Source organism: Glycine soja, chromosome 6 (genome assembly GCF_004193775.1).
Source record: "Glycine soja cultivar W05 chromosome 6, ASM419377v2, whole genome shotgun sequence".
In the NCBI taxonomy this organism is placed as follows: domain Eukaryota; kingdom Viridiplantae; phylum Streptophyta; class Magnoliopsida; order Fabales; family Fabaceae; genus Glycine; species Glycine soja.
Genome location: NC_041007.1, coordinates 16551353 through 16576313, shown reverse-complemented (window position 1 = coordinate 16576313; position 24961 = coordinate 16551353). Strand labels below are relative to the sequence as shown.

Genomic DNA, 24961 nt, shown 5'->3' with positions numbered 1-24961 from the left:
CACTATCAATAATTAAGAGAGTCGTCGCGATGAAAAGTCAACTGCGAATTAAGAGAAGAAGAAAACATCTACAACTTGATGTCCCTGTCCTTTTCCATTCGTCAACATGTGGCTTGTGTAAATCGGCAATACATATTGAAAGAAAAAAAAACTTGTATTGTATTGGTGGTTGAGGGATCGTGTTTCTTTCTCTATTGAGAGACTTGAATGAAGAGCTGTCTTACAGAGATGGCTAAATAATTTATGCAATATGATCCTATTTGTATTCATAATGAGAGAACTAAATAATTATGGTCTACGAAAAGTCTTAACAGAGATGGCCAAATTTGGAAAACCATTATTAGTCGAATTCTAGAATTATATCATTGTGAGGAGCTATGGTACTTAATTGGAAAATACTTACGTATTAAGTTGTTATCTCTCACACATATATAAACAATTAAACATTACAAGATCGATGCTCGCATACACGACACTTGTGTACATGAAATAAGCAATTAGACACAGAGAGGGTCACAGTTGAATGAAGTGATGGTATTTCCAGATCAAACTCCTACTTTAAAAATGAAGTTAGACACAAAGCGCAGAAAGCTCAACACCCAAAGAGAGATGTTTAATTTCAATTATATCGTATTGTTGGCCTTCAACTGCTTTGGTGAGATGAAGTGTTTTCTTTCCATCAGCTTCTTCTTTTGTTGCTTGCTGCTGCTTTTGGATTCTTCAAGTTTTCGTGAGTTCCTCTCTCACTTTTATGTTTTAGCCTTGGTTCTATGTTTTATTCGCCCTTAGTTTTTTGTCTATAACTATATATTGAGCAAATTCATTCCCTACTCTTCTTGTTATTTAAAAGTTGTTAACTTATCTTATTTAAAAGCTGGTAATTAAAATTGCTCCCATTCTTCTTCTTGCTATTGTTAACTTATCTTAATTTAAAATTGTCAAGTATTGACAGTTTATCTTATCGAGCAAGTTGTTAACTTATTCCCCACTCTCTCACTTTGCTCCCCTTTCTCTACTTCTCATTCCCACTCCTTGTTGCCCAATCTCAGCCACCCTAAAACATAATTTGCTCGCCAAAATCTCTCAACTCTCAGCCACCCTATCGTAGCAACCTATCAAACAATGGATAATATTTTCAAGTTAAAGAAAACCATTCAAGTTATAGAAATTAAGTAATTATCAGGCCACTCCCTTAATTAATTTCTCGTCGGATCTTTTTATCCCTCGTGTCATCCACCTCCTTTGTCATGCCAGAGTTTGTGCGTCTCTGGTCACACCACGCCATTTAGGTTATGCATAAAAATAACAAAAGGAACATATAAATTCTTATAGAGGTACACTACTACAAAAGCAGCTTTCTACGTCAGCAATTCAACGACGATTTCGAAGAACCGTCGTAGAAGGTGAACCGGTGGCATATCTGTAATTAAGGGCTTCAGAACGACGACGTTTGCCGCTACCCGTCGTAGACATCCAGTTGTTGTGGCGATTCGTATTTAGGTGGGTAAGTTACAAAGACGGTTTTTTGGAAAGAACCGTCTTTGTATCGTAAATGGTAGCACGTGGCAAGCACCTGAGTGGGCTGACGAGTATACAAAGATGGTTCTCTGGTGAGACCGTCGTTGTTTTTAAAGTACTTTCATGTGGCAGCCACGTGATTTGAGGATTTAAAATCCAAAGACGATTTTATCCAAATACCTGTCTTTGGATTGTTGGTGGTTTCACGTGTAGGCCACGTGATTGGAGGCGTTAAAATACAAAGACGGTTTTTGGCTAACACCCGTCTTTGTATGGTTACAGTATAAACACGTCATCAACTTCGTCATTTAGATACAAAGACGGTCCTGCCGCAACACCCGTCTTCGTATTGTTTGTGGTACACGTGGATTGCACGTGATTTAATGTGTTAACATACAAAGAAAGATTTACCCGAAGAGCCGTCGTTGTATGTTTAGTATAGACACGTGGCGGCCCCCTGGTTGTTGTTGTTGTTGTTGTCATTCAAAGACGGTCTTTGGTAGGACCCGTCGTTGTATCCTAAATTCTATCACGTTTACGGCACGTGCTTCTTACTATCTCTTACGTTGGTGTGCCGTATCACTTTTCTCCATTTTTTCGACTACTTACTATTGCTTTGGCGCCCTAGCTACACAGAGCATCTTCTCCGACAAAGACCATCGTCTCCGACAACCACCATCTCGTGTCCGTTGCGTCTTGTTCCGTTTGAAGCCGCCGCCGACAAAGGTAAGGGTGCATTTAGCTCTTCTTTGTGTATCCCTTCATTTGCATGTGTTATATTCCTTCATTCATGTTATGATTCTGCTTCGTTGTCGTCTCAGGCCCTTGGTTGTCTTCATCGTGGTCTACATTGTACTATTTAAGGAAGATAAGGTGGTTCCATAAGGTAAGATACATTGTGTGTTTTGTGAGAGAAAGTACGATTTTTGTCTAGCTTCTTATGTAATCTGCAGCTATAGGTTGTAATTTTTTTTTTTTTTGCGTTTCAGTGGGGTTTATGTGGGGCTCGTTGATGAAGCTGACTTGCGGGCAGTGAGTGAACGACCTTCGGGAACAGCCTGCTGCCATCCTTCATCAGTGGTGTGTCATCCTGTGCCACATTATCAGTTTCGTTGAGCAGCGTTTGGTCTAAGTTAGTACACTGAACTTGATGAAACCCATGATGTTTAATTTGAGCTTCAGATTTACTGTCTTCATGTTTAGTTGTGTCTATAATTGAATAAACTGGAGAATAAATTATATATAAGTATGTTGTTTGTAAAAGTTTTATTTGATGAATTACATAAGTAAATTGATTTATTTTATAATTGCCGTTAAGATGAAAGATTTTGGTAGTTGCAGTAGCTTGTATGAAATGTTATGAGTACTGATGGAAAGAGTTGAATCTCCCTCTGAACCCCTTTTCAACTCAGTCCCTAACTAACTCTCTAATTATTCAACTAACTATGGGGGTTACATATTAATACTGTACCCTCTAAAGGTTCACCTGTAGAATTCTTGGATCTTTCAAAATTGCCATTGCTATGGCAATTCTTTGCTTTTGACCCCCAGAGAGCTGGGTAGCATGCTCGCCAACAATTGTGTCAACTCCCTAAAATCATAATTTTACTAAACTAATGAGGTAATAACAATATAAAGTAGTATTTGTATTGTGAATTTTGAAATTAATATTGTTGCAAAGGCAGAACAATGCAAATTTCAAAATATGAAAGTGCGAACTCACATGTGGAAATCTATCAATGAATTTAGCTGCATTAGCAAGTTCAGTGGCAGCTCTGATTTCTTCATTTGTTGCCCCATCCTTACCATAGGCAATGTTTTCTTTGATGCTGCAACTGAAGAGTATTGGTTCCTGGCTGACAAGGCCTATAAGCTTTGGTTAAGGATTGACCCCAGGCCTAAACCAGCAGCCACTCCATCTTGCACTGCAGTCCTGTAAGCTTTGGTTAAGGATTGATTTTATTGAGCTATAGCTTGACTCTCGGCTGTAAATGATGCAACCTGCATTGGAGGAATGTGTATGTTTTATATTCTACTGTCTACAAACATGTAAAAGAACAAGATTGACAAGTTCCATTATGAAGATTGGCATACTTGTCGAATTGAACCAATTGTGCGCTCTACTACAGTTGCTGCTTCAGAATAAGCTGCTTGTCCACGGGATGCCAACTTTTCAAAAGCAAAGCTCATCATGGAACCAGAGATGACAAGAGGTGGAATGCAAGATAGAAGGACAAGGGTTAGAAGCCAACCCTTGATGAATGCTATGACTAAACCTCCTAAAAAACATGCCACACACTGTATGAATTTTCCTACCTGGTATTATCACACAAAGGATAAAGAAAAAGTTAATTTTTATTTTTATTTTAATTTTATTATAGAGGAAATAGTGATGATTTGGTACTTGTAGCTTTTCATTAATACCTTCTCTCCCAGGGCTTCTTGAATAAGAAGTGTGTCACCTGACATCCTTCCAACAACCTCACCAGTATTGGTTTCCTTGTCAAAGAAGCTGATATCTTGCCTTAAAATTGCTCTGAGGTATAAGCCTCTTATTCTTGCTGCTTGTCTCTCCCCGGTGGACACCCAACAAGCAACCTCTGAGTAATCGTTTACCCAACATATCCAACCATGAACACTCCTTCATACTTGATTCACTTCTTGTTTGTTCTTTTGGTTACTTTCATCCGATAGTCTTCATGATGCAAACCATTTACCTTTCAAAATTTTACCTATACCTCAATTTTTTTCTTGTGTTTTTCGTGTAATTATATAATGAAAATAGAATTTATCTCTAACTTAGAGATTTTTCATTTGTTGTTTGTATAAATGTTGTTAATAAAAATACAGAATATATATCCCTAACTTTTGGCTTGTTGTTTACATAAATGCTCTTACTAATGGAACATGATTGAAATGAAGATAGTAAGACACAAAAATACTTTGTATAAATACTTAGGCTTGAAATACTCCTTGTGATTATTATTAAGAGAGTGCAAACTAAAGAAAATATTACTGAACTGAAATGGAACAAAACACTTTGCTAAAAAAACCTTAGACTTGATTTCAACTGCTAGCCCTTATAGGCAATCCATTATTCATTATAGTAAATGTTAGTTAGTATCTTATCACATCATGCTAAAAAATGATTAGGTAGCTCTAGATCAGTATCTGTCTATGATCTATGGTTCCGATTTATTTTATATGGAACTTATGAAATTATAAGACTGACTTGGTAGGGTTGAATTGTCGATCTAAATAAAAAGAATTTTGTTTCAACTTGAATACATATTTTGATGAATTTTGTTTAAACTTATATTAATTTATTATGATGAATTATCTTAGATTCATGTTTCATGCATTTTGATGATATTAATTATATATATAATGAATTTATATATCTATTTTAAAAAGAATCTAATTTAGGAACATCTCTAATCAATTATAAGGTTGTATAAATGAATTAAAATTTATATATTCTCTTTTATGATCTCTAATTAAACTATGAAAACTTAATAAAATAACAACTAAGAAGCTGTCTATACTAGTATATTCAATTTTTTTCTTCCTACCCTTAAAAGTAAGAATCTATCTTAATTTATTTTGCTTTTCTCAATACATCACAGGACCTATTTTTATTTATTATACCATGTGTTTTTTTATACATGTGTGTGACTTGCTTGGTCGGCTTTTCACTCAATGAACAATACTAGTGGCACTGTTTTTTTAACAGTATTTTTTATGATTGATTGAAAAGGTTTAAAATTTATTACGTGATGAGTACTACTTCTAAATATATATAGAAAAAGAGTTATTAAATGGCCTGTGTGATCCATCAAAATTCAAGATTTTTAATAATAATAAATTTGAACCAATCATATAGATAATGTTGAAGAAAAAGATCCAGATAAATACAGTGTTACTAAAATGGTCTTCATTCCTATTAATTATTTAAGAACTTGAGTTTAACTCTAAACCATCATTTTGTTGAAGTTAGCAAGAGAAACAGAAGGGTACAACAGAGGGTATAAATGGGGCCAAAACTTAGCAAGCACACTAGTCAATTTGATTGATTGAAACCTAACCAAGAATGCAATAAAAGAAGCATTTAAGAGCCTAACAAAGAATGCAGTAAAAGAAGCATTTAACAGCATATGTAGTGCTAGTTTTTTATATGAATTTCTTAATATTTTTTTTGATCTCTTATTGTCATATCAGTCATAAGAAAGTCTTACATAATTTTACTCCAATATAAGAAATGACAAGAAATCTAAACAAAATTGACTGAGTTAGTATTTCTTTTAAAATCCGAGGTTTAGCACTGTGAACTTCCTTGCTTGCTGATTATGGGGCTAATTACTTTAGTTGACAGGTTTTATGAGTGAAAAATTGTTTATGATTCCAATTCTAATACCACCCTCTCTTGGTGTAGTACTGATTGACCGGGAGATCAGCCCAATATACCTAGATTCAGAGTTTAAAAGAAAGTTATATATAGCTAGTATTTAAGATAAGAATTCACTTATGAGTTGGTCTGATGAGCCTTTGTCTACTGTCAATTCGTTGGTCATTTTTGTTTTATGCAAGTACGGTTAGTAATGGTAGGAATTGCTTCACCATGGTTAGGCTGGAGTTGTAATTCAATTTTTAGGTCCGAAGCTTTTGCTTTTCTGTATTATGCAGGTATCAGTTTGATTGTAGCTTTGTGAATTTTTTGTATTCTGTTTCAGTTTAGGCACATGCTGTGATTTTAATAACTTTTTTCTTTGCTATTAAAAAAAACATTCATTTGATTTTCAATTATGTGAATCTGATGTGATAAGTTTCATGTCTCAGATATCAGTAAAAAAAAGGTTTAAAATAATGTCCCAAAGTTAAAAACAAAATATTGTTTTAGAAAGATTATTTTAGCTCTCTTTACAAGTATAAAAAACATAAAAACCTGATGTATTTAAACCAACAAACAAACTTAGATGCGTGGAAAGGAAAAATAAACAAATACTACATGAAAGTAGTTCAGATTGTACCTTCACTCCGAATGAAGCCATCAAAATAATTAGACGACAAATCAAGACTAGTAAATTCTCACTATATAAATATAGATCCCCAACATCAAGACCCGTTGCCAGTCACAACAATTGCTCTTTGGCTCATTCACACGCAGCCATGAGTCATTGGCATAAGTAGCGTAGTAGTAATCCAGCAATGCACCCTTCTCTTGCTGGAAGCAACCACTACTAAGTACTACAAGCTACTGGTAATTGCCTTGTTGCTGATTTTTATTTCCTGAATCATATTTATAACAAGGAAAATTATAACATGTGCTGAAATTGAACTAATTCGCGAGCTGTCCGTAACAAACTCAAAATGGAAAATAACATAGTTGTCTCGTCAGCAAGACTTCATTGTGCCCTTCAGACATAATCCCGATATTGGGCTGATCTCCCGGTAACTCTCTTGGACCTGTTGCTATCCTGTGCTTCCAATTGGTACTACACCAAAATTGTTTATCATTCCAATTCCAATACCACCCTCTCTTGACCTGTTGCTATCTCGAGTGAAAAAACAGGATTAGAAGTGATTACATACGAAGAGAAATTGGTGTAGTACCGATTGAGGAAAGAAGACAGAAAATTGGTTAAGATGATTTTCAACACTTGCAAAGAAGGTCACTATAGGTACAGGTAAGGAGAGTGGATGGCATGGTTTTTAGTCCTGTCAAAAATAAGGGGGAGGGATACCAACAAGGAAATTGAGAGAAGTTTTTAGGAGAGATCTGATAGTAAATAATATCTCTAAACATTTGGTCTTTAATCAAGATTAAAGATGTTTTGTAGTTCATGTAGCTGACTTTACCTAGTGAGATAAGGCTTTTGTTGTTTTTGTTGTTGTTGTTATGATAATAAAAAAAATATTCTGATTCCAATCCATTATGAAATCTAAATATGGTAGATCCATTTCCTCTCTTTCTCCTTTTTGGCTTAAATTTCCCCCGTCCCTCTCTTCTTTTCATTTGATTTCAAGTTGATGCTATGGACCTCATTCCCGTATTATATGTTCATTCTTCCCTACCATGTTCTTTTCCTTTAAGTCCAAAATCTGCTTGCACATTCTTATTCTTAAACCTTTTCTCCATTTGTTAAATTTCCTTGTTTGTTTGTTCATTTGGCTTAGGAAAGCTGTGATTGCAAATAAGGAATTGCAGCTTCTTATCTCTTAATAACATGTTGTTGTTCTGCCTCCCATCATCGTGCTTTGTATTACACAACACTGACCATGGACCGAACTTGGATTACAGCACCTCGCATAAGCGAAGCGTATCAACACGGGGTTGAAGAGTTTTTGTCATTTGCCCAAATACATTCAGCAACCACAGATGCCAACTTTTTTTGCCCTTGTGTAAAATGTGTCAACGGCAGGCGTCATTCGTTGGATGACATTAGATCGCATCTGATATGTGATGGCTTTAGCCCCACGTACACAAAGTGGATATGGCATGGTGATTTGGTTGGTCATACAGCAACATGTCCACCTCATTCGATTAAGCTACAAACCGGAGATCTCATGGAAGACATGATACGTGATCTTGGGCAAGAGGGCTTTCGGGAATGTCATGCAGATATTTACGATGCTCTTCAAAAAGATGCGCAGACACCGTTGTATGTTGGATGCAAAAGCTTTAGTAGGTTATCAGCTGTGCTAGCTTTGGTTAACCTAAAGGCCAGATTCGGGTGGAGTGACAAAAGCTTCACTGAGTTGGTTTTGTTATTGAAAAATATGTTTCCTGAAGATAACACCTTACCGAAGAGTCACTACGAGGCGAAAAAGATATTATGTCCCGTAGGCTTGGAGTACCAAAGAATCCATGCATGTCCGAATGATTGCCTTCTCTACAGAAATGAGTTTGTGGATATGCGATTCTGCCCCACTTGCGGACTTTCACGGTACAAGGGCAACGATGGGGAAGGTACTAAAGGTTCAGCCACCGCTACTAGTCGTCCAGCAAAGGTTTGTTGGTATTTGCCAATAATACCTAGGTTGAAGCGGTTGTTTGCGAGTGTACAGGATTCTAAATACTTAAGGTGGCATGTAGATGAAAGAAGAATGGATGGTATGATTAGACACTCCGCTGATTGTACACAATGGAAGACATTTGACTCCTTGTATCCAACTTTTGCACAGGAGCCTAGAAACCTAAGGCTTGCGCTTGCCTCAGATGGAATGAATCCCTTTGGTAACTTGACCACCAATCATAGTTCGTGGCTGGTATTATTAATGATTTACAACCTTCCTCCATGGTTGTCCATGAAGTGCAAATATATGTTGCTCTCTATGATGATAGCTGGTCCAAAACAACCCGGAAATGATATTGACGTGTACTTGGCTCCTTTGATAGAAGACTTGACCAAATTGTGGGTTGATGGAGTTGAAGTGTATGATGCAAATGCAAAACTGTCATTCAACTTGCGTGCAATGCTCTTGTGTACGATTAACGATTTTCCCACTTATGGTAATTTGAGCAGATACAGTGTGAAAGGACACCACGCATGTCCTATTTATGAAAAAAAACACTTGTTACATCCAACTAACCCATGGGAAGAAAACAGTCTATACAAGGCACAGAAGATTTTTAATCCGAAATCACCCATATCGGCGTTTGAAGAAGGCGTTTAATGGAGATAATGAGGTTGAAATAGCGCCTGAACCATTATCTGGACTTGATGTTTACCAAAGGGTCAGAGACATAGAAACAACCTTTGGTAAGACACAAAAAAAGGACATGTCTTCGAAGAACATTTGGAAAAAAATGTCAATATTCTTCGATCTCCCATATTGGTGCAATCTGGATGTTCGGCATTGTTTGGACATTATGCATATAGAGAAAAATGTGTCTGATAGTTTGATTGGCACTCTCCTCAAAATTAAGGGGAAGACAAAGGATGGCGTAAAATCTTGTCAGGATTTGGTTGAGTTGGGTATACGGGAGCAACTACATCCAGTTTTACGAGGTGCTAGGACATATTTGCCCCCAGCATGTTACACAATGTCCACAGCTGAGAAAAAAAGTTTTTGTCATTGTCTAGTCAATGTCAAAGTTCCTCAAGGATACTCTTCAAATATGAAGAGGCTTGTGTCAATTAAGGAATTGAAATTGATTGGGCTGAAATCCCATGATTGCCACGTACTAATGCAACAACTTTTACCAGTGGCCATTCGTGGAATCTTGCCTGAAAAAGTTCGTAATGCCATCACTCGCTTGTGTTTTTTCTTTAATGCTATCTGCAGCAAGGTTATTGACCCATCGCAGTTGGATATTTTGGAGAATGAAGCTGCCATTATTGTTTGTCAATTGGAGATGTATTTTCCCCCCTCATTCTTTGACATAATGATCCATTTAATTGTTCATCTGGTTCGCGAGGTTAGGTTGTGTGGCCCGGTTTATTTACGATGGATGTATCCGGTTGAAAGGTTCATGAAGGTGCTGAAAGGATACACAAAGAACCAATATCGTCCATAAGCAAGCATAGTAGAAAGATATGTTGCTGAAGAAGCAATAGAGTTTTCATCAAATTATATAAGTAACGCACAACCAGTCGGGGTTCCTCAAAATCGGCATCAACCCACGACTCAAGGTAGGGGAACTCGAGGATTTGATGTTGTCACCATGAATTTGCAAAGGCTGTCCCAAGCTCATCTATATGTGTTAAACAACACAGCAGAGGTGATGCCGTACATACATTCTCACAAAAACCATTTGTCATCTAAAAATCCAAGAATGAACAAGATGAGGTTGTTGCAGGAACATAATAGAACTTTTGTCAACTGGTTCAGGCAGTGTATTTTTGTCGATGCCACAGCTTCTGAAACCCTCCGACTGTTAGCCCTTGGCCCAAATCTGAATGTTCCCACCTGGCAGGGATATGATATCAACGGCTATTCTTTCTACACAAAGTCACAAGATGCAAGAAGTACCATGCAGAACAGCGGGGTTAGTGTTTAGGGTGAGGCAGCTCACTTTAGTAGTGTTTCTGATAACAATCCCATAGACGCGTCAATGGCGTACTATGGAGTCATTGAAAATATATGGGAGCTGGATTACGGTCAATTTAGAGTTCCTGTGTTCAGTTATCAATGGGTTCATGCGAATACAAGAGTACGCAAAGACAAAATGGGCTTTACTTTAGTTGACCTCAAAAAAGGTGGTTACAATGATGACCCATTTATAATGGCAGTGCAGGCCAGACAAGTTTTTTATGTTGAAGATCCGTCTGACCCTACTTGGTTCGTGGTTATACAAGGCAGAAAATTTGATATGACCGACTATACTCATTATGCAGCATTTGATGTGACTGATATGCCACCTATCAATGACCAAATACCTGTGATGGAGGCCATCGACGAAGATGATGTTGAACATGCAACGAGACATGACCATCACGAAGGGCTATGGGAAAATAACGACACCTAATTGCCTATAATTTATGTGGTAATGTCAACATGCATAACTACCTAATTTACTGACAGTAGAATAGTGTGATCAGTTACCAATAATGGCAATCAAAATTTTTGTGTCAATAGCTGCTTTCCTTGTTTTTCTGTTCATAGTTGTCCTGCCAACATTATGTTTGTTTTTAAAATTTCGTTTTTAATGTCATGTGTTGTACTCTAAAATTTCCTAATTTATGGGTTTTTCTGGAACAGGAGCATTACAGCAAGTGAGGGATCATCACCAGGAAACAGCACTCATTGTAAGTATGCATGCTTAACATACCTTAGTTGTGTCTGCATCTCCTTAGGAATAGTATTTTCTTATCACTGATGACCATGCTTTTGTGTTTGCATTCTGTGAATTTAACAGTTATTTGGTCTGTTGATAATTTGTTTGAGTAGTTTAAGTAAAATATAAAAGCTATTTGCAAAATAACTTCATGTCACCAGCTTATAGACGTGTTTATCAAGTTTGGAGATTCTATCTACTTGCAACTCTGTTATTATCTTTCCACTCCCTTCTAAGTTTTTATATTTATTTTCATAAAAATACCTTTATATTTAAAATTAACCACTGGTGGTGTTACAAATTACCAAAGGCCAAAGGCCACTTAATAAATACAAAAATCCATTTTCTGTTTAGGCAAACTATATAGGGAAAAAAAAAATCCTAAATCGCATTTAAAGGCATATTACCAGTCATGATGAACAGTTACTACCGATGAGCATTTACAAGGCTTTCTTCCTAAAATTATGATACATAGTTTTACTGTAGTTTTTGTATGTATGAAAAGTCACTTTCAGAGTACTCTTACCTATAAGAGGGCATAAAAATTGTCATCTGAATGTACTGTTTTAGGTTCAACTTTTGGGATGTCCTTCCATTTTATGTTGCCATTGGGTTTCTTAAATTGCCATCTGTTGCACCATATGGCTGTATCTTTCCATTTTTCTTCCTTGATGGTTTCACCAGTTCACAGTAATCTAAAGCAGGACTAAATTCATCTCTTTCATTTTCTTCAGGCCATGTATCAGCTGCGCGAATAATAGTCGTTTCTTTAAGGTTAAAATTAGAAGATAAAACATCCTTCTTTGAATTGTTCCCTTTTCATAAGCTATTTACCCTGCATTTTCATTCATACTGCCTCTGAATGAGATGTGTCCTTGGTCATTATCTAAAGCTCTTATGCATTCCTTCAGTCAATTCATTATTCTCAGCACCCTCTATTCTGCATTCCATTTAAATTGGAACACCCGACCAAACAAAAATTAGCCAATTAATTAACTTTTGATGCAACAGTATAATTACTCATGACAAGAAATACACACACAAATTCAAATTTAAAGCACCGAGGCTAGAAATCTCATTTTCCTTACTTGCTAGTTCACAAGACCACTGAAAAATCGATTTAGTGTTTATGATGACAATTTTCTGTTCATAATTGGAATGAGTAGTACTGTAGAAATGTAAAACTATGTAACACTATTGTATAAATAAAATAAACTAATAATTCGGCTAATACAAATAATATCATTAATTTAAGATTTCCTTGTCTATACTTGTGTTGATTTTTCGTTTTTGGTTTCTGTTGTTAGTTTTTGACTGTGTTAATCTGCTACTAAATGGAGACAAAAAGAACTAAATGATAAAAATATTTCTGTTTAGATATTAAAATATAAATTTTTTAGATATAGATTTTTTTTTAAAAACAAAGGCCAGCTGAAGCAAGAATAGCGCTGAACATCCCAACTATGTAACACTATTGTATACCAGTATAGGTTTTTATTAGATATGGAGATTAAAGCGAAAAGTTAACATGAGTATACCAATATAGGAATTAAATAATTAATTAAACCTTAGTTCATATTTGCATTGGTCAATCACTCAATTCTAGTTACAACCCTGTCTAACTGATGCAAGATAAACAATTGCTTGGATGACAATTAAGATGTGAAAGGAATCCAGCAATAGGTGAAACAAGGCAAGCTAGCAACCATGAAATGGCACCAAAACCTAGGAAGGTGCTGACATTTTTTATAGCTAACGACACTATCCTCTGCTTCATCACTAAACGGATATATATGCAAGTATGGATAGTATGATACTAAACGGATATATATGCAAGTATGGATAGTATGATATCTTCCCACTCATTTAACAATTGGGTAAAAAAATCCATTGAAATTACTCATGAGTACCTATTTAACTACCCGTTTGCAATCCATGATGGATTTTACCCGCATGTATCCGTAGATATGAATTTTTTTGCCATTTCTATTCAATCTCCTATCCTATAAAGATGTCCTTGGTCATTATCTAAAGCTCTTATGCATTCCTTCAGTCAAGTCATGAGAGTCATCCCAAAGGCCAAAGGCCAAAGTTCCTATCAGCTCCTAAAGAGAAAATGGTTTAGTTAAATAGTTTATATAAAAGAACCATTCAGGAGCCTTCACTTAGAACCAACAAAACCATTTCATATGAGACTGTTAAACCATAGTGAATTTTATTAGTCTAAATCCATTCAACAGCAAAGACATGTATGTGGCCTCTTTGTGCTGTGGCACCTCTGTGATCTGTCTAATTAGCAATATTTCATTTTTTAGATGACTGTTACTTCAAACTCAATATTAGTAATGCAGATACCTGGTATCCCTGTTGTGTGTTGGAACATTTTTTCTTGCCCAAATCGAACTTGTGTAATACTCTATCAAAAAGAATGTCAATTACACTGCTATTTTCCCCCAGCTCCACTGCAAGGGGGTAACCATATCTGGGGAATTTATTGTGTGGAAGTTTGTTAATTGGTAGTTCCTAACCTAAGGTTGAAAAGGTTGGGTCTTGAAAACAAATACTGATTGAATCTATAGGAATAGTGGGATGTGTTTCTCTATTTTAGTTTCATAGAAAGTGGGAAATGAGCCAGCTTGCAATAATGGAAAAACAGACTTACCCTTAAGAGTTCAATCTCTATTTTAGTTTTCAAAATATTATATATATATATATATATATATATATATATATATATATATATATATATATATATATATATATATATATAATTCAGATTGGGATTAGTATGTGGCCTCCTAGCTTTAGTCTGTGAATTCCATTAAATCATTTATACGTGGCAACCCTTTGTTTTTTGGTGCCTTCCATCAATCCATCTAATTAGGTCGAGCTGGAGAACAGATTAAGATCCACATTATTGTACTACTGTATTATCTCTGCAAGGTAACCTACATAAGCAAAGGTGGACAAGGACAAGAATATAAATGGAGGAGGAATTCATGATCATGCAAAGCAAATATACAAAACGAGTGTTTTTTTTTTAGAGCTGAAACAAGTGTACTTCTTGCTTCTGCATATAAATCATCAAACTTCTATTATTTATACTGTTGCCCTGCCTGTTTTTTTAATTGAGAAGGTTGTGTCATGTATTTTTAATTGTATTCGAACTTGAATATTATTTTTTTATCATTAAAAATTAATTAGTTATATAAAAAAACGTGTGAAAAGAATATTAACTTTTTTTGGTTAATTGCGTCCTTTTTTCTAATTTCATATTCATTATATTTTGTTAATGGTTGCTGATTTGTTGGATTAAATTGCCTGTACACTTATATTATGCACGCTGCCATTGTATCCTGATTGTTGTCATTTATTTCTTTTACTCTTTTTTTGCATTCCAGACATAGACATCATAGCTGCCAACTGACTATTGGACATTACTTCACAATCCCGAGGCGTATCTTTAATTTTGCTAGGAGCATATCCATAGTTTGCAAGGTAAGAGTTGTACTTCTCTATCAATTCAGGTCCAGGGTTAGGTGTCGTTGAGTATATCGGTCATATTGATCACAGGGGAATGAACACTATAAGCAAAAACAAATCATACACTTCCATGCTAGTTAATAGCTATTAATTATAAATCTTATGATGCAGCATTGTTTCTTTTATTTATCTTAACATTTGAATGAAGTTCAATAGCTGCAGAGTTAGAATGTTTGCTTACCACATGATCAAGATTCATTTCATAGTTTGTTAAATACCTCAATAAAGCCTTGCCCTTTGCTCCCTAAGGGCTCCTCCAAGCCGTCTGCTTGAAAGCCTTCTCTTTGAGCCTCCCATGCTAGGACTACCCATTTTCTTCTATCTTATATCTCTCGTTGGATCCACATTATCAGGGAAGTGAGTGATGGATGGGGGGTTGGGTAAGGGTTTGGTGAATCCCACATAAAGAGTTCATAACAACAACCATTAGAAAGGGCTTTAGATTAGATCAAATGGACTATCTTATTACTACCTTGACTTCATCTAAAAAAGGTGCACATAATTAGGGCCCCAGCAGTCATTTTCAATATAAAAGTTTACATTTCCACGGGTAAAAAAATCATGCTTATCCAATGCCACAGAATTAGTTCCTAATTTTGATTAAAACTTTGATGCTGTCATGTCCACCTTTATATTCACTTAGGCTTGTTGACATTGACAATGAAAATGAGATTCAAATGATGATCTGCTCTGATCTGCTCTGGTGTTTGGCTGTTAGTGGCCTTTTCTTTCATGTTATTGTTATTTGTTAGTAATGTTAAATCTTTTCACACTCATCTGGCATAAATATATTGTCAATGTGCACCTAGCACAAAGTAATTTTTCTTCACTACTTCCATATAGCATATACAAGTTTTATAACATTTTTTTAAATTGTATTACAAGCAGAAAATTCAAGCCACCAACGGGAAGTCACTAACCAAATCCAGCTCCACTGCTAGCCAAATAAGGTAACCAAATGTTGTTAGTCATACTTCATATGATTAGAAACACATGTAGAGTTGAATCAATGCGAATACCAAATATGAAATCAAATATAGTACACAATTAGGCATTGTATCTTCAGGACCATATTTGCATTCTACCCTCTTTGAGAAACACGCTTTTCAATTTCAGAATAGGTTTCATTTTAGTCTCCGAATGAAACAATGTGTGTGCCTGTGTTTATGTGTATCATAAGTGCTGCATAACCACTGAATGCATAGACAAACAATGCTAATAAATTATTACAACATAAATATCAAATATGAAATAAAATATCTTAACCAAATCCAAGAACATGGATGTATTTTTTTATATGAACAAAATTAAGAACATTTATAACCAATACTAAGTTAGTTGAAGTAAAATTATTTTAAAATTCCCCTATTCAAATTTTGTAAATGAAAACGTGATTGAAAGCCAAAATCTCACTGAAAATAGTTAGATTTTTTTTTTAGATGGAAAAAAACTCTTGATTGCTGCAAATATATGTCATTTGTGTCTAGTTCTTTTTGAATGAGAAGGCTTATTTGCCATAACTTCCTTTGAAGAACTAGTAATATCCTTTTGAGGATCTTCATCACTTCTTTCAAAATCATTTTCTTCATCAAAACTCTCAGTTTTGTCTGTGTCTTCCTCTTCAGGATACTAAAAACTCTCACCATACCATGTCTATGTCTATAAGAACTTGGACTAACCATAAGCCTATCCAGCTTTTGTCAAGGACCCATTTGATGGATCTTTCGGAAAAGCCAATTTAAATTTTAAGCACAACAACTACTACTATTATTTTTCTACTACATATAAGAGGAAAAGGGTCCCCTTCAGGGAATGAGCCTTTTGAGTTGTGCTTGTCCCCGAGTTGTGCTTTTCAAATTCACTAATTTTTGGGTCACAACCATTACTAAACCATTTAAATGTGATTCTGCACTATCATCTTCTAGGGTCTTCTATTGTGTTTGGAAATCTCTTAGAATCAATTTTGACCTCAATTAAAATCATGGGAAAAATTTGAAAAACTCAGAAACAACTATTTGTTACTTTTACTTATAACTTATTTTAGAATTGATTTTGATAAAGTTAAAACCTAATTAAAACATTCAATTCGTCATGCTTTCATATGTGTGTATAATCAATTAATCATGATAAAATGTTAAGTTATTCTCTGTTATGATTTATCAAATATCCAAAAGTAGTTGCCTAGTGTGTTTTGTCAAACCAATATTTAAAATTCCCTTTGCTTCTCAAAATTCTGCCAAGCTTTCGTGTAAGGTGTAAATTAGCTGCGAATCTTAATTACAGTTCTAAATGCTACAAATGACTATGAAATCTCATTGCCGTTGAGGATTGAACATAGAAAAAGAAAGGGCTTAGTGCAGGCTTTAGCACTAAACGTTTTTAGTATCTTAGAAAAAGAAAGGGCCCTCAGCCTGTGAGTTAGGCATTGCCACAAAAAAATAAGAAAAGAGGGAAGAGAGACAGTGGGAGAAGAAATTAAAGGGAACACCCCACAGAAACACTGTGTAGTAAACATATACAATGATCAACATATGAGATCAGATTTGTACCATTTTTAATTTGTTACTCTAGAAGGGTTATTGGTGTAGAGTTGCATAAACGAAATTGAAAACACTATGATGTATAGAAAGTAGTGTAAACTTACAAAGGGAGTCTCCAATTGTGAGATTGTGATATTTGGATCATTTTGTGTAGACTTATGGATTTTCTGAGGAGGGTATCCCCCAAGCATCTAGATCTCCAACTTTGTATTGGTAGCAAAACACCTTGGCTTGGATTTGGATCCACGTAAGCAAGAGAGACACCAACATTCCGTAGTGACTTGAAAAATTGGCCATCTTGGTTTCCACTCAAAATTGCACTCACATTAATCTTCACTCTTTTCTTTAGATATAGTGGTCTCGCTTAGGAGAACTTCTTATTGGCTCGAGTCTGACTCTGGCCAATGGAGGGTTGATAATGAGATCAGAAAGAAGCCACCTAAAATGTAGATTTACTTGAGTGCCCTCCTCTATAATTTCACAAGCCAAAATTTTGATATTACATATGATTACTAGTATTATAATTCCCTCGTAATACATTTTATTATTAATTAATCTAGTTGTGTTGTCATTCATAGATTTTTTTTCCTAAAGAGACCTAGACCTAAAATGAAAACTGAATTGGTTGGGGAATACTTTTATTAAAAGCACACACACTAAAAAAACTTAGAAAACTGAAAAATTCTGAGCATGAACAATGAAAGATGGTTAAAGTTAAAATGAACTTGCAATGAGGCTGACAAGAAGAATATTAATGTGATGGCAAGGAACTTGTGCTGAGTTTAGAGGGTTAAGGGAGGGGAGCAGATCAACTAGACAACTAAATATACAACCCCTATGTGCACATGGCCAGTTGGCAGTTTATATTTGTTTATTAAGTTTGGAATTTTGGACTTGGGGTGGTCTCTTTTTGTTATCTTAAGAAATTAAACTTGGGCCAGAATAAATTAAAGGGAACACCCTACAGTCAATTGCTAATCCAATTATGTTACCTTTTAAGAATTTATAATTATTAAAAGTAGTAAAGAGAACAAGTTATTTGAAATATTTATAACAATTAGTTTTACGAGAAAACAGAAAATGCTCCCATGCAGACCCATATAAACCAGTCAATTTGAACATACAGTTAAGAATGACTAAAATAGAGACAAGATGTTAATTAGTTTAATCAATTAATAGCCTCAGAAGTCTGCCAGGACCATTGTGCCTTCTTGACACAGGGCTGAGCCATGCTATGCCAGAACCCAACAACCACAAACTAAAGCTTAACAAGTTACCTTTGCATAGATTTCAGATTCAAATTCTAGCCTCTCATTGGCAATTCTTTCAGTCTGGGTTAAGCACTTCTCAGCTTCCACTTTCATCTTCTCAAACAATTCATTTTCTGTGACAACTTTGTCATGTACATGCATATAAATGAACATGGCAAACTATGATGTTCACAACTAAAGAAAAGGGAGGAGAGTTCCATGTACCTACACTATTCAATGATGATTTGCATATATATACTGAGAATTTGAATGAGAGATTGTTGACCTAATCTTGTTCTTAATTAATAAAAGTTGATATTAGAACCTCCATATTGATTCAAGCAGAAATTGATTGTCATATGCATAAGACTTGTTGAAGCAAAAATTGAGTGCCTTTAATAATTTGTGTGCAGTAATGGTTACTTGCTGACTTGTTAAGACTGTATTTTGTTTCAGCAGGGTCATTCGAATGACGACACCCCCGCCATCTCCCACACAGCCTGAGATTCCTTCTGAGGGGACGTCTAGGAAAACTAGACAAGCCACTCGGCTAAGAAGGTTGACAGCAAGAACATTGGATCAAGCAAGGGCAACAGTCAGTGTGAATCCAGCGACTGGTAGAGGATCCGGACCTCACAAGGATCAGTTTCATAGTTACCTTGGAGTTGTGGCACGAGACAAGATTCCAATTGTTCACCCTAGATGGAATGATGTACCTGAAACACTGAAGAACATGATATGGGATGACATATTGGTAAGTCCCTCATGCTGGTCATTTAATATTTGTTACACACATTCATGTTTATGCTTTTTTATTTTGACACACATGTTTTGTAGGCAAAATTCGACATCCCCGAGGGTGATAATGCCAAAAAGAAGGTGATGTCAACGGTGGCAACGCGTTGGAGGCAATTTAAGTCGGCGTTGACAACAAAATATGTGTGTGGTAACACTGACGGGCAACCAAAAGATGATCCTTTGGTTAAATACGGCATTGATGCAAAAGATTGGGCCGAGTTTGCAAAAATGAGGCAAACCCCTACCTGGCAGGTTTTTTCCAGTTTTAATGTTTTGAGTATCTTACAAACTGTTCATGAATTTCCTTCGAATACATGTTTTGCATCATCGTTGACAAATGCTTGTTTTTTAATTTCAAGGGGATACGGAAAAAGGCACAAGAGATTCAAAAGTACAATGACTCTCCGAACTTGTTGTCTAGGGGAGGCTATGAGCTGCTAGAAAAAAAATTAATGGCTGAAAAAAGGAAGATACGAGAAGAACAAGCAGCATTTATTGAGGACCCTTCATTGTACCTCCCACCATCACCAATTTCTAGACACGAGAAATGGAAGAGTGCACGCACAAAACAATATGGCCAGATGACATCTCAAGCCGCCAAAGAAATAGCTGACAAAATTGTAAGCAACTAAAATAATAATTGTTACTCACAAACAAATCAAATACTTCAATGACAACTTCCTTTATGCCTTGATCTTGTTTTGTGTTATATGAACAGGACTCTTTGGAAGAGCAAAGCAGGCAGGGCAGCATTGTGCCTTCGGGACGTGACAATATTTTGAACATGGCTATTGGAAGACCGGAGCATCCTGGTCGAGTACGTGGGGCTGGGACAGGGGTTACAATTACGCAGTATTTTGGTCCAGCATCGCGTCGGTCTACGACTTCATCAAACATCACTGTAGAACAGTTGGCTGATATAATTGGTAACCTAAAAGAAGAATGGCGAAGACATGCTGAAGAAGAAAACATTAAAAGAGACGAGGCGTGGATGAGGAGGGTAGAAGAGGAAAAACAGTGCACTATGGACACATTTAAAGGACAAATACAACAAGCTATCAAGTTGGAGTTGTCCCAAATTGTATCACAACATTCAGCCCCACTTCAGCCAAATGATATAGAAGTATTAGCAGCAAGGGTAAGCATGAAGGGAAGCTGTGCAGCAGCAGAGACAAATGCATTAGCTAAAAAACCCTCTGAGTTGAATGGTGACAGCGTCGGGTTGCATGTAACTGTCGAGAACTCCAACAAATTAGTGGCAGTGGGCAAACAGTGCGACAGTTTTGGCACCATCCACAACGTGCCCTATGCTGATGATGTTGTTCGCGTGAGTGTGGTGGAAGTTATTTTCGGTGATGCGGAGGTTCCAATCCCTACATCGGAAATAAAGTTTGTCAAAGAAGCTTTAGGGAGTTTTGTTCCATGGCCAAGACATTTGGTCAAACCCATGTTACCTTAGGTAATAACATGTTTAATGGATAGTAACATTAATTCCTATAATTTAAAATGGTTACTTACGTATGTCTTTTTTAAATGTTTTGTACTCCCTGTAGGAAGCAGAGAAGGATGTCATCTCACCATTGAAGACTGTTGAGGAGGAAAAGCCACCTGAGGTTATTGATCCATTGGGAGAGTTGGTGAAGAACTTGTTCGACATTTACCAAAGGCCTGTTGAGGTGTTATGGGATGGTGCTAAATTTGGGATCAATAATGTCAAAGATGGCTTCTTCATCACACACGCTGATGCGAGCGAGATAATATTAGGAGACAAGTGCTTAAACATCTTCATTCTACAGCTATGGCTTATGTAAGTGTATACCCATATTAGCTCAAACATTTGTACACTGTACAATTCACTTAGCTAGTTTAAATAACCTATTAAGAACTTTTATGAAAAAATGTTTTACATAGGTTTATTCATGATTGGAGTGCGAGCATTGGTTATGGAGCATTGTATGGGTTCCTTGAACCTCAGTGTATCCACAATGCAAACAATAGACGTCAAGAGTGTGAAAATTACATTGGAAGGTGGTTGAAGGAAGCAGGAAAACAAATTTACATAGCACCTTATTTAAATCAGTAAGTTGAGCAAATAATGTTGGTCAAGTACGGTAATGTTGAACATATTGACTTAATAAAGTTTCTTTATCTGTTCAGGGCCCATTGGCAGCTCCTTGTATTGTGCCCAGGTGACAATGTAGTGGTTTGGTTTTGTTCTTTGCGAAAGAGGCCGGATGCTGCCATCAAGGGTGCAGTAAACAGGTTAGTGTTGCCTCTACCGTGCCTCAATGACATTTTGCACTCCTACAGCAAACCACCAATGATCGTAATGCTTTGTTTCTATTTTAAAAATAGTGCAATGAAATCAGTCACCAAAACTGCAGAGGGAAAGCCACCTCAGCATGGGCCTCAGTGGATTGAAGCTAAGGTACATGTTTATTTAAATTCCAAATGCCATATGGATGTCATTTCTGTTTGCGTTGACTGAATTCACAATGTTATGTGTGTGCGTATGTCGTGTAGAGTCATGTTCAAACAGGAAATTACGAGTGTGGATACTATGTTATGCATTGGATATGGTGCATCGTAACTGGTGGATTGAAGGATGACTGGATTCACGTATGTTTCTGATTTTTGATTTACTTGTTAATGTAATTAGACGTCAGTAGTTTTGACCTCATGCTATGTGATTTACTAAATTCATATATACATGTGCAGTGGTTTTCTGATCGATCAGCGGTAACAGAAGAGACCATCACCACACTTTGGCATAAATGGGCGGCATATTTTATCCAAATGAAGAAATGAGAACCAAGAACAAATTAGATAACTTAGGAACAATTTTCGTTGAAGCCAGATTTTTTTTCTCTGCTTTGAACAGTTGAATTGTTTCAGTTAATACTTTAGTTGTATATTGAAATTAATTTTCTGTCTGCATGAACAATTTCCTATCCAGCCCTTCATTGTGGGCGTGTGCCTTGAACAGCACATTGTTTCAGTCCACAGCTGAGTTGTATATTCAAATTAATTTTGTCTTTGCTTTTTGTTTCACTTAATATTTGATAACTAACTTTTTTGCTTGCACTTAATTGTCTATGATAATGTTGTCGTGTCATTAACATTAAAAGTTAGAATTGCTGACTTTAAACCCAGCTAGGTAACTTCAAATTAGGGTGGTGGTGACAAGGACTACAAGGAGGTACCCCCGCCTCCTTTGTTTGAACCTGCAGGTGAGCTGAAATCATTAGGGTGGTGGTCATCTTTGTTGTTCCTGCTGCTACCATGTTAAGTCTGATGGGTTTGTTTGTTGTTGTTGCTACAGGGGGACACATGAACCAAGCTGTGACCTTCAACAGATCTTATTGCAAGGTAATCAGTTCAATGGATAAATGGCTGAGTCACTAGGGATCCTTAATTAAGTTGTGTGTCTTAATTTAATGACTTTAAAATAAAGAGACATTATCATCCTTGTATCCTTCTAAGAAGCATTTTCATCTGCTTAGCATTTCCAAAGTCCTTATATCATGTTTTTATTCCTTAATTATGTGCTCTTATGATTAAATTTGACAAATTTTCTTGTTATACTAATTTGTTAATAAACTCTAATATGGAACAGTGAAAACAAAGTTTACATTCTTTTGCTTTTCAGGTTTGGTCCATACTTTTGTCAGCCTGTAATTGCTGGATTAGGGGATGAAGACAAACCATTCATCTACACAATGGATTGTCTTGGGGCAAAGTAAGTTGAATTATTTTACAGTCCATATTTTCTTGTAGAGGGAGGTCGGTATGTTTAAAAAAGAAGTGATGAAGATGTACCGAATTTGTAAAACTAGAGGCTAAAAGTTTGTATACTCATTAATGTGTAATATATGTTGCTGCATTTTTGTTTGAACAGAAATTAAGTGTTGACTCATGCTTTGTGAAAAGAACATTGCCTTCTGTATTAGGTTTCACTAGCAGCTGTTAAAGTAGCAGTTTTGCTCCATTTTTTTTATTTTCTTTGTTATCTGTTTTGCTCCATTTTTTTATTTTCTTTGTTATCTGTTTTAGTAATTTTCTCAGCAAGATTCCTTATCCTCCATTAGTGTCTTTCTCATATGCCTACATCTTCTGTATCCTCTAATCTGAAAATGTTCTAGATTGTATGTTGCTTTGATGGTGCCTTTTATGCAAGATTATTCTTCCCTTATAGTAAATAACCTGTAAGTTGTATATTGTCATATGAGCTGGATGTATGTAATTCTTTATCTTACCTTTTTCTTGTATGCAGGGAGCTTGCAAAAGATTTTGTTGTTTCTGGGACTGCATCTGAGTCTCTGTATGGTGCTTGTGAGGCAATGTTTAAGCCTGACATGGTAGGTCCCAAAGACTAACTTTTTTTGTCTTATATATATTTGGTTTTGTGAATCAACATAGTCGTGTTTGTATCATACTTTTAATATGGATAGTTTCTTGCAATTGACCCAGAACACAATTCGTTTTTGGTACAATTATAGACATTAATATATTATATTGCACCGTACTTGTAGAGTAAGTAATTGTGAAAGTATAGACAAATAATCAAATCATCATAGGTTAAAGCCTAATAAGTTTAATTAAATGTATATTTGTCTCCATTATTAGGATCAGGTTCAAATTATAGGACAATTGTGCACGTACGATAACCTCAACAGCTAGTGGCTTGGATAAAAAATATATAGTCATTTTTACAGCAATTTGCTTTTTTTTAAAAAAATAACATTCCACGACGGTTCTACGGACAGGACCGTCGTAGAACTTGCAGATTTCTACGACGGTCATCATGACCAGACCGTAGTAGTATAAGACCCTCTCTTACGACGGTCGTCGACAACATAAGATCGTAGTAGTATTAGGATCATTCTACGACGGTCTTTGCTGGACAACCGTCGTAGAGCACTATAATGTCAACGACGGTCGTCGGTAAGAGAAGACCGTAGTAGTATTGGGACCAGTTTACGACGGTCCTTTAGAGACAATCGTCGTAGAACCCGATTATGTCTACGACGGTGCTGTCCCCAAGGTCGTCGTAGTCCTTCCTTAGTTCTACGACGGGGCTGTCGGGTAGCCGTCTTTGAATTGTTGACCATTCTACGACGGTCCGAAGCAGACAACCATCGTAGAACACGATTAGGTCTACGACGGTGCTGTCCCCATGACCGTCGTAGTCTGTCGTAAGTTCTAAGACAGGGCTGTCTGGCAGCCCGTCTTAGAATTCTACAAGTTCTACGACGATTTTCCTTACCCGTCGTTGAAATCCATTGAATTTATTACGTCGTCGCAGACGACGACGATCTTCAACCGACGTCGTATACCGCTTTTAACTGACGTTGAATTCTGCTTTTGTAGTAGTGGTATTTTAGGCCATGAAATAAGCTTTTAAGCCGTGAAACAAAACGAACTCTTAGGATAGTGAAGGTGGAGGATCTTCAAGGAGCAAGATATAATTTATGGTGTAAGGTGAAAAATATGGGGAGACAAATGAAAGCAAACCATGCATAGAGGTATTTTAG

General features: G+C 36.2%; 2 protein-coding genes and 1 long non-coding RNA gene across 7 annotated transcripts; 2 read left to right on the top strand and 1 right to left on the bottom strand.

The window, feature by feature from the left end:
• The first annotated feature begins 243 nt into the window (after positions 1-243).
• LOC114416505 lies at positions 244-21114 on the top strand. Of its 5 annotated transcripts, none has more exons than XM_028381391.1 (12): positions 244-730; positions 2147-2244; positions 2340-2404; positions 2508-2650; positions 11221-11267; positions 14698-14794; positions 15728-15789; positions 19086-19383; positions 19467-19679; positions 19787-20047; positions 20146-20886; positions 20981-21114. In XM_028381391.1, the coding sequence occupies exons 8-11, from the start codon at positions 19099-19101 to the stop codon at positions 20884-20886; spliced, it is 1500 nt and encodes a 499-aa protein (XP_028237192.1). In that variant the 5' UTR covers positions 244-730; positions 2147-2244; positions 2340-2404; positions 2508-2650; positions 11221-11267; positions 14698-14794; positions 15728-15789; positions 19086-19098; the 3' UTR covers positions 20981-21114. The 5 variants fall into 5 exon arrangements, with proteins under 5 accessions (XP_028237192.1, XP_028237193.1, XP_028237191.1 ...); XM_028381392.1 differs by having other exon boundaries at positions 245-730; positions 2155-2244; positions 19089-19383; XM_028381390.1 differs by having other exon boundaries at positions 245-730; positions 19089-19383.
• Positions 15618-17793, bottom strand: LOC114416507. The gene is made up of 2 exons (XR_003667480.1): positions 17484-17793; positions 15618-15773 (listed from the first exon to the last, which is right to left on the bottom strand). It is a non-coding gene; the product is annotated as an uncharacterized LOC114416507 (long non-coding RNA).
• Positions 20934-23904, top strand: LOC114415870. The gene is made up of 10 exons (XM_028380731.1): positions 20934-20945; positions 20981-21234; positions 21339-21506; positions 21585-21689; positions 21783-21855; positions 21951-22046; positions 22146-22657; positions 22750-22796; positions 23077-23166; positions 23701-23904. Exons 1-7 carry the CDS (start codon positions 20934-20936, stop codon positions 22233-22235), a joined length of 798 nt encoding a protein of 265 aa, XP_028236532.1. The 3' UTR covers positions 22236-22657; positions 22750-22796; positions 23077-23166; positions 23701-23904.
• The last annotated feature ends 1057 nt before the right edge of the window (positions 23905-24961 follow it).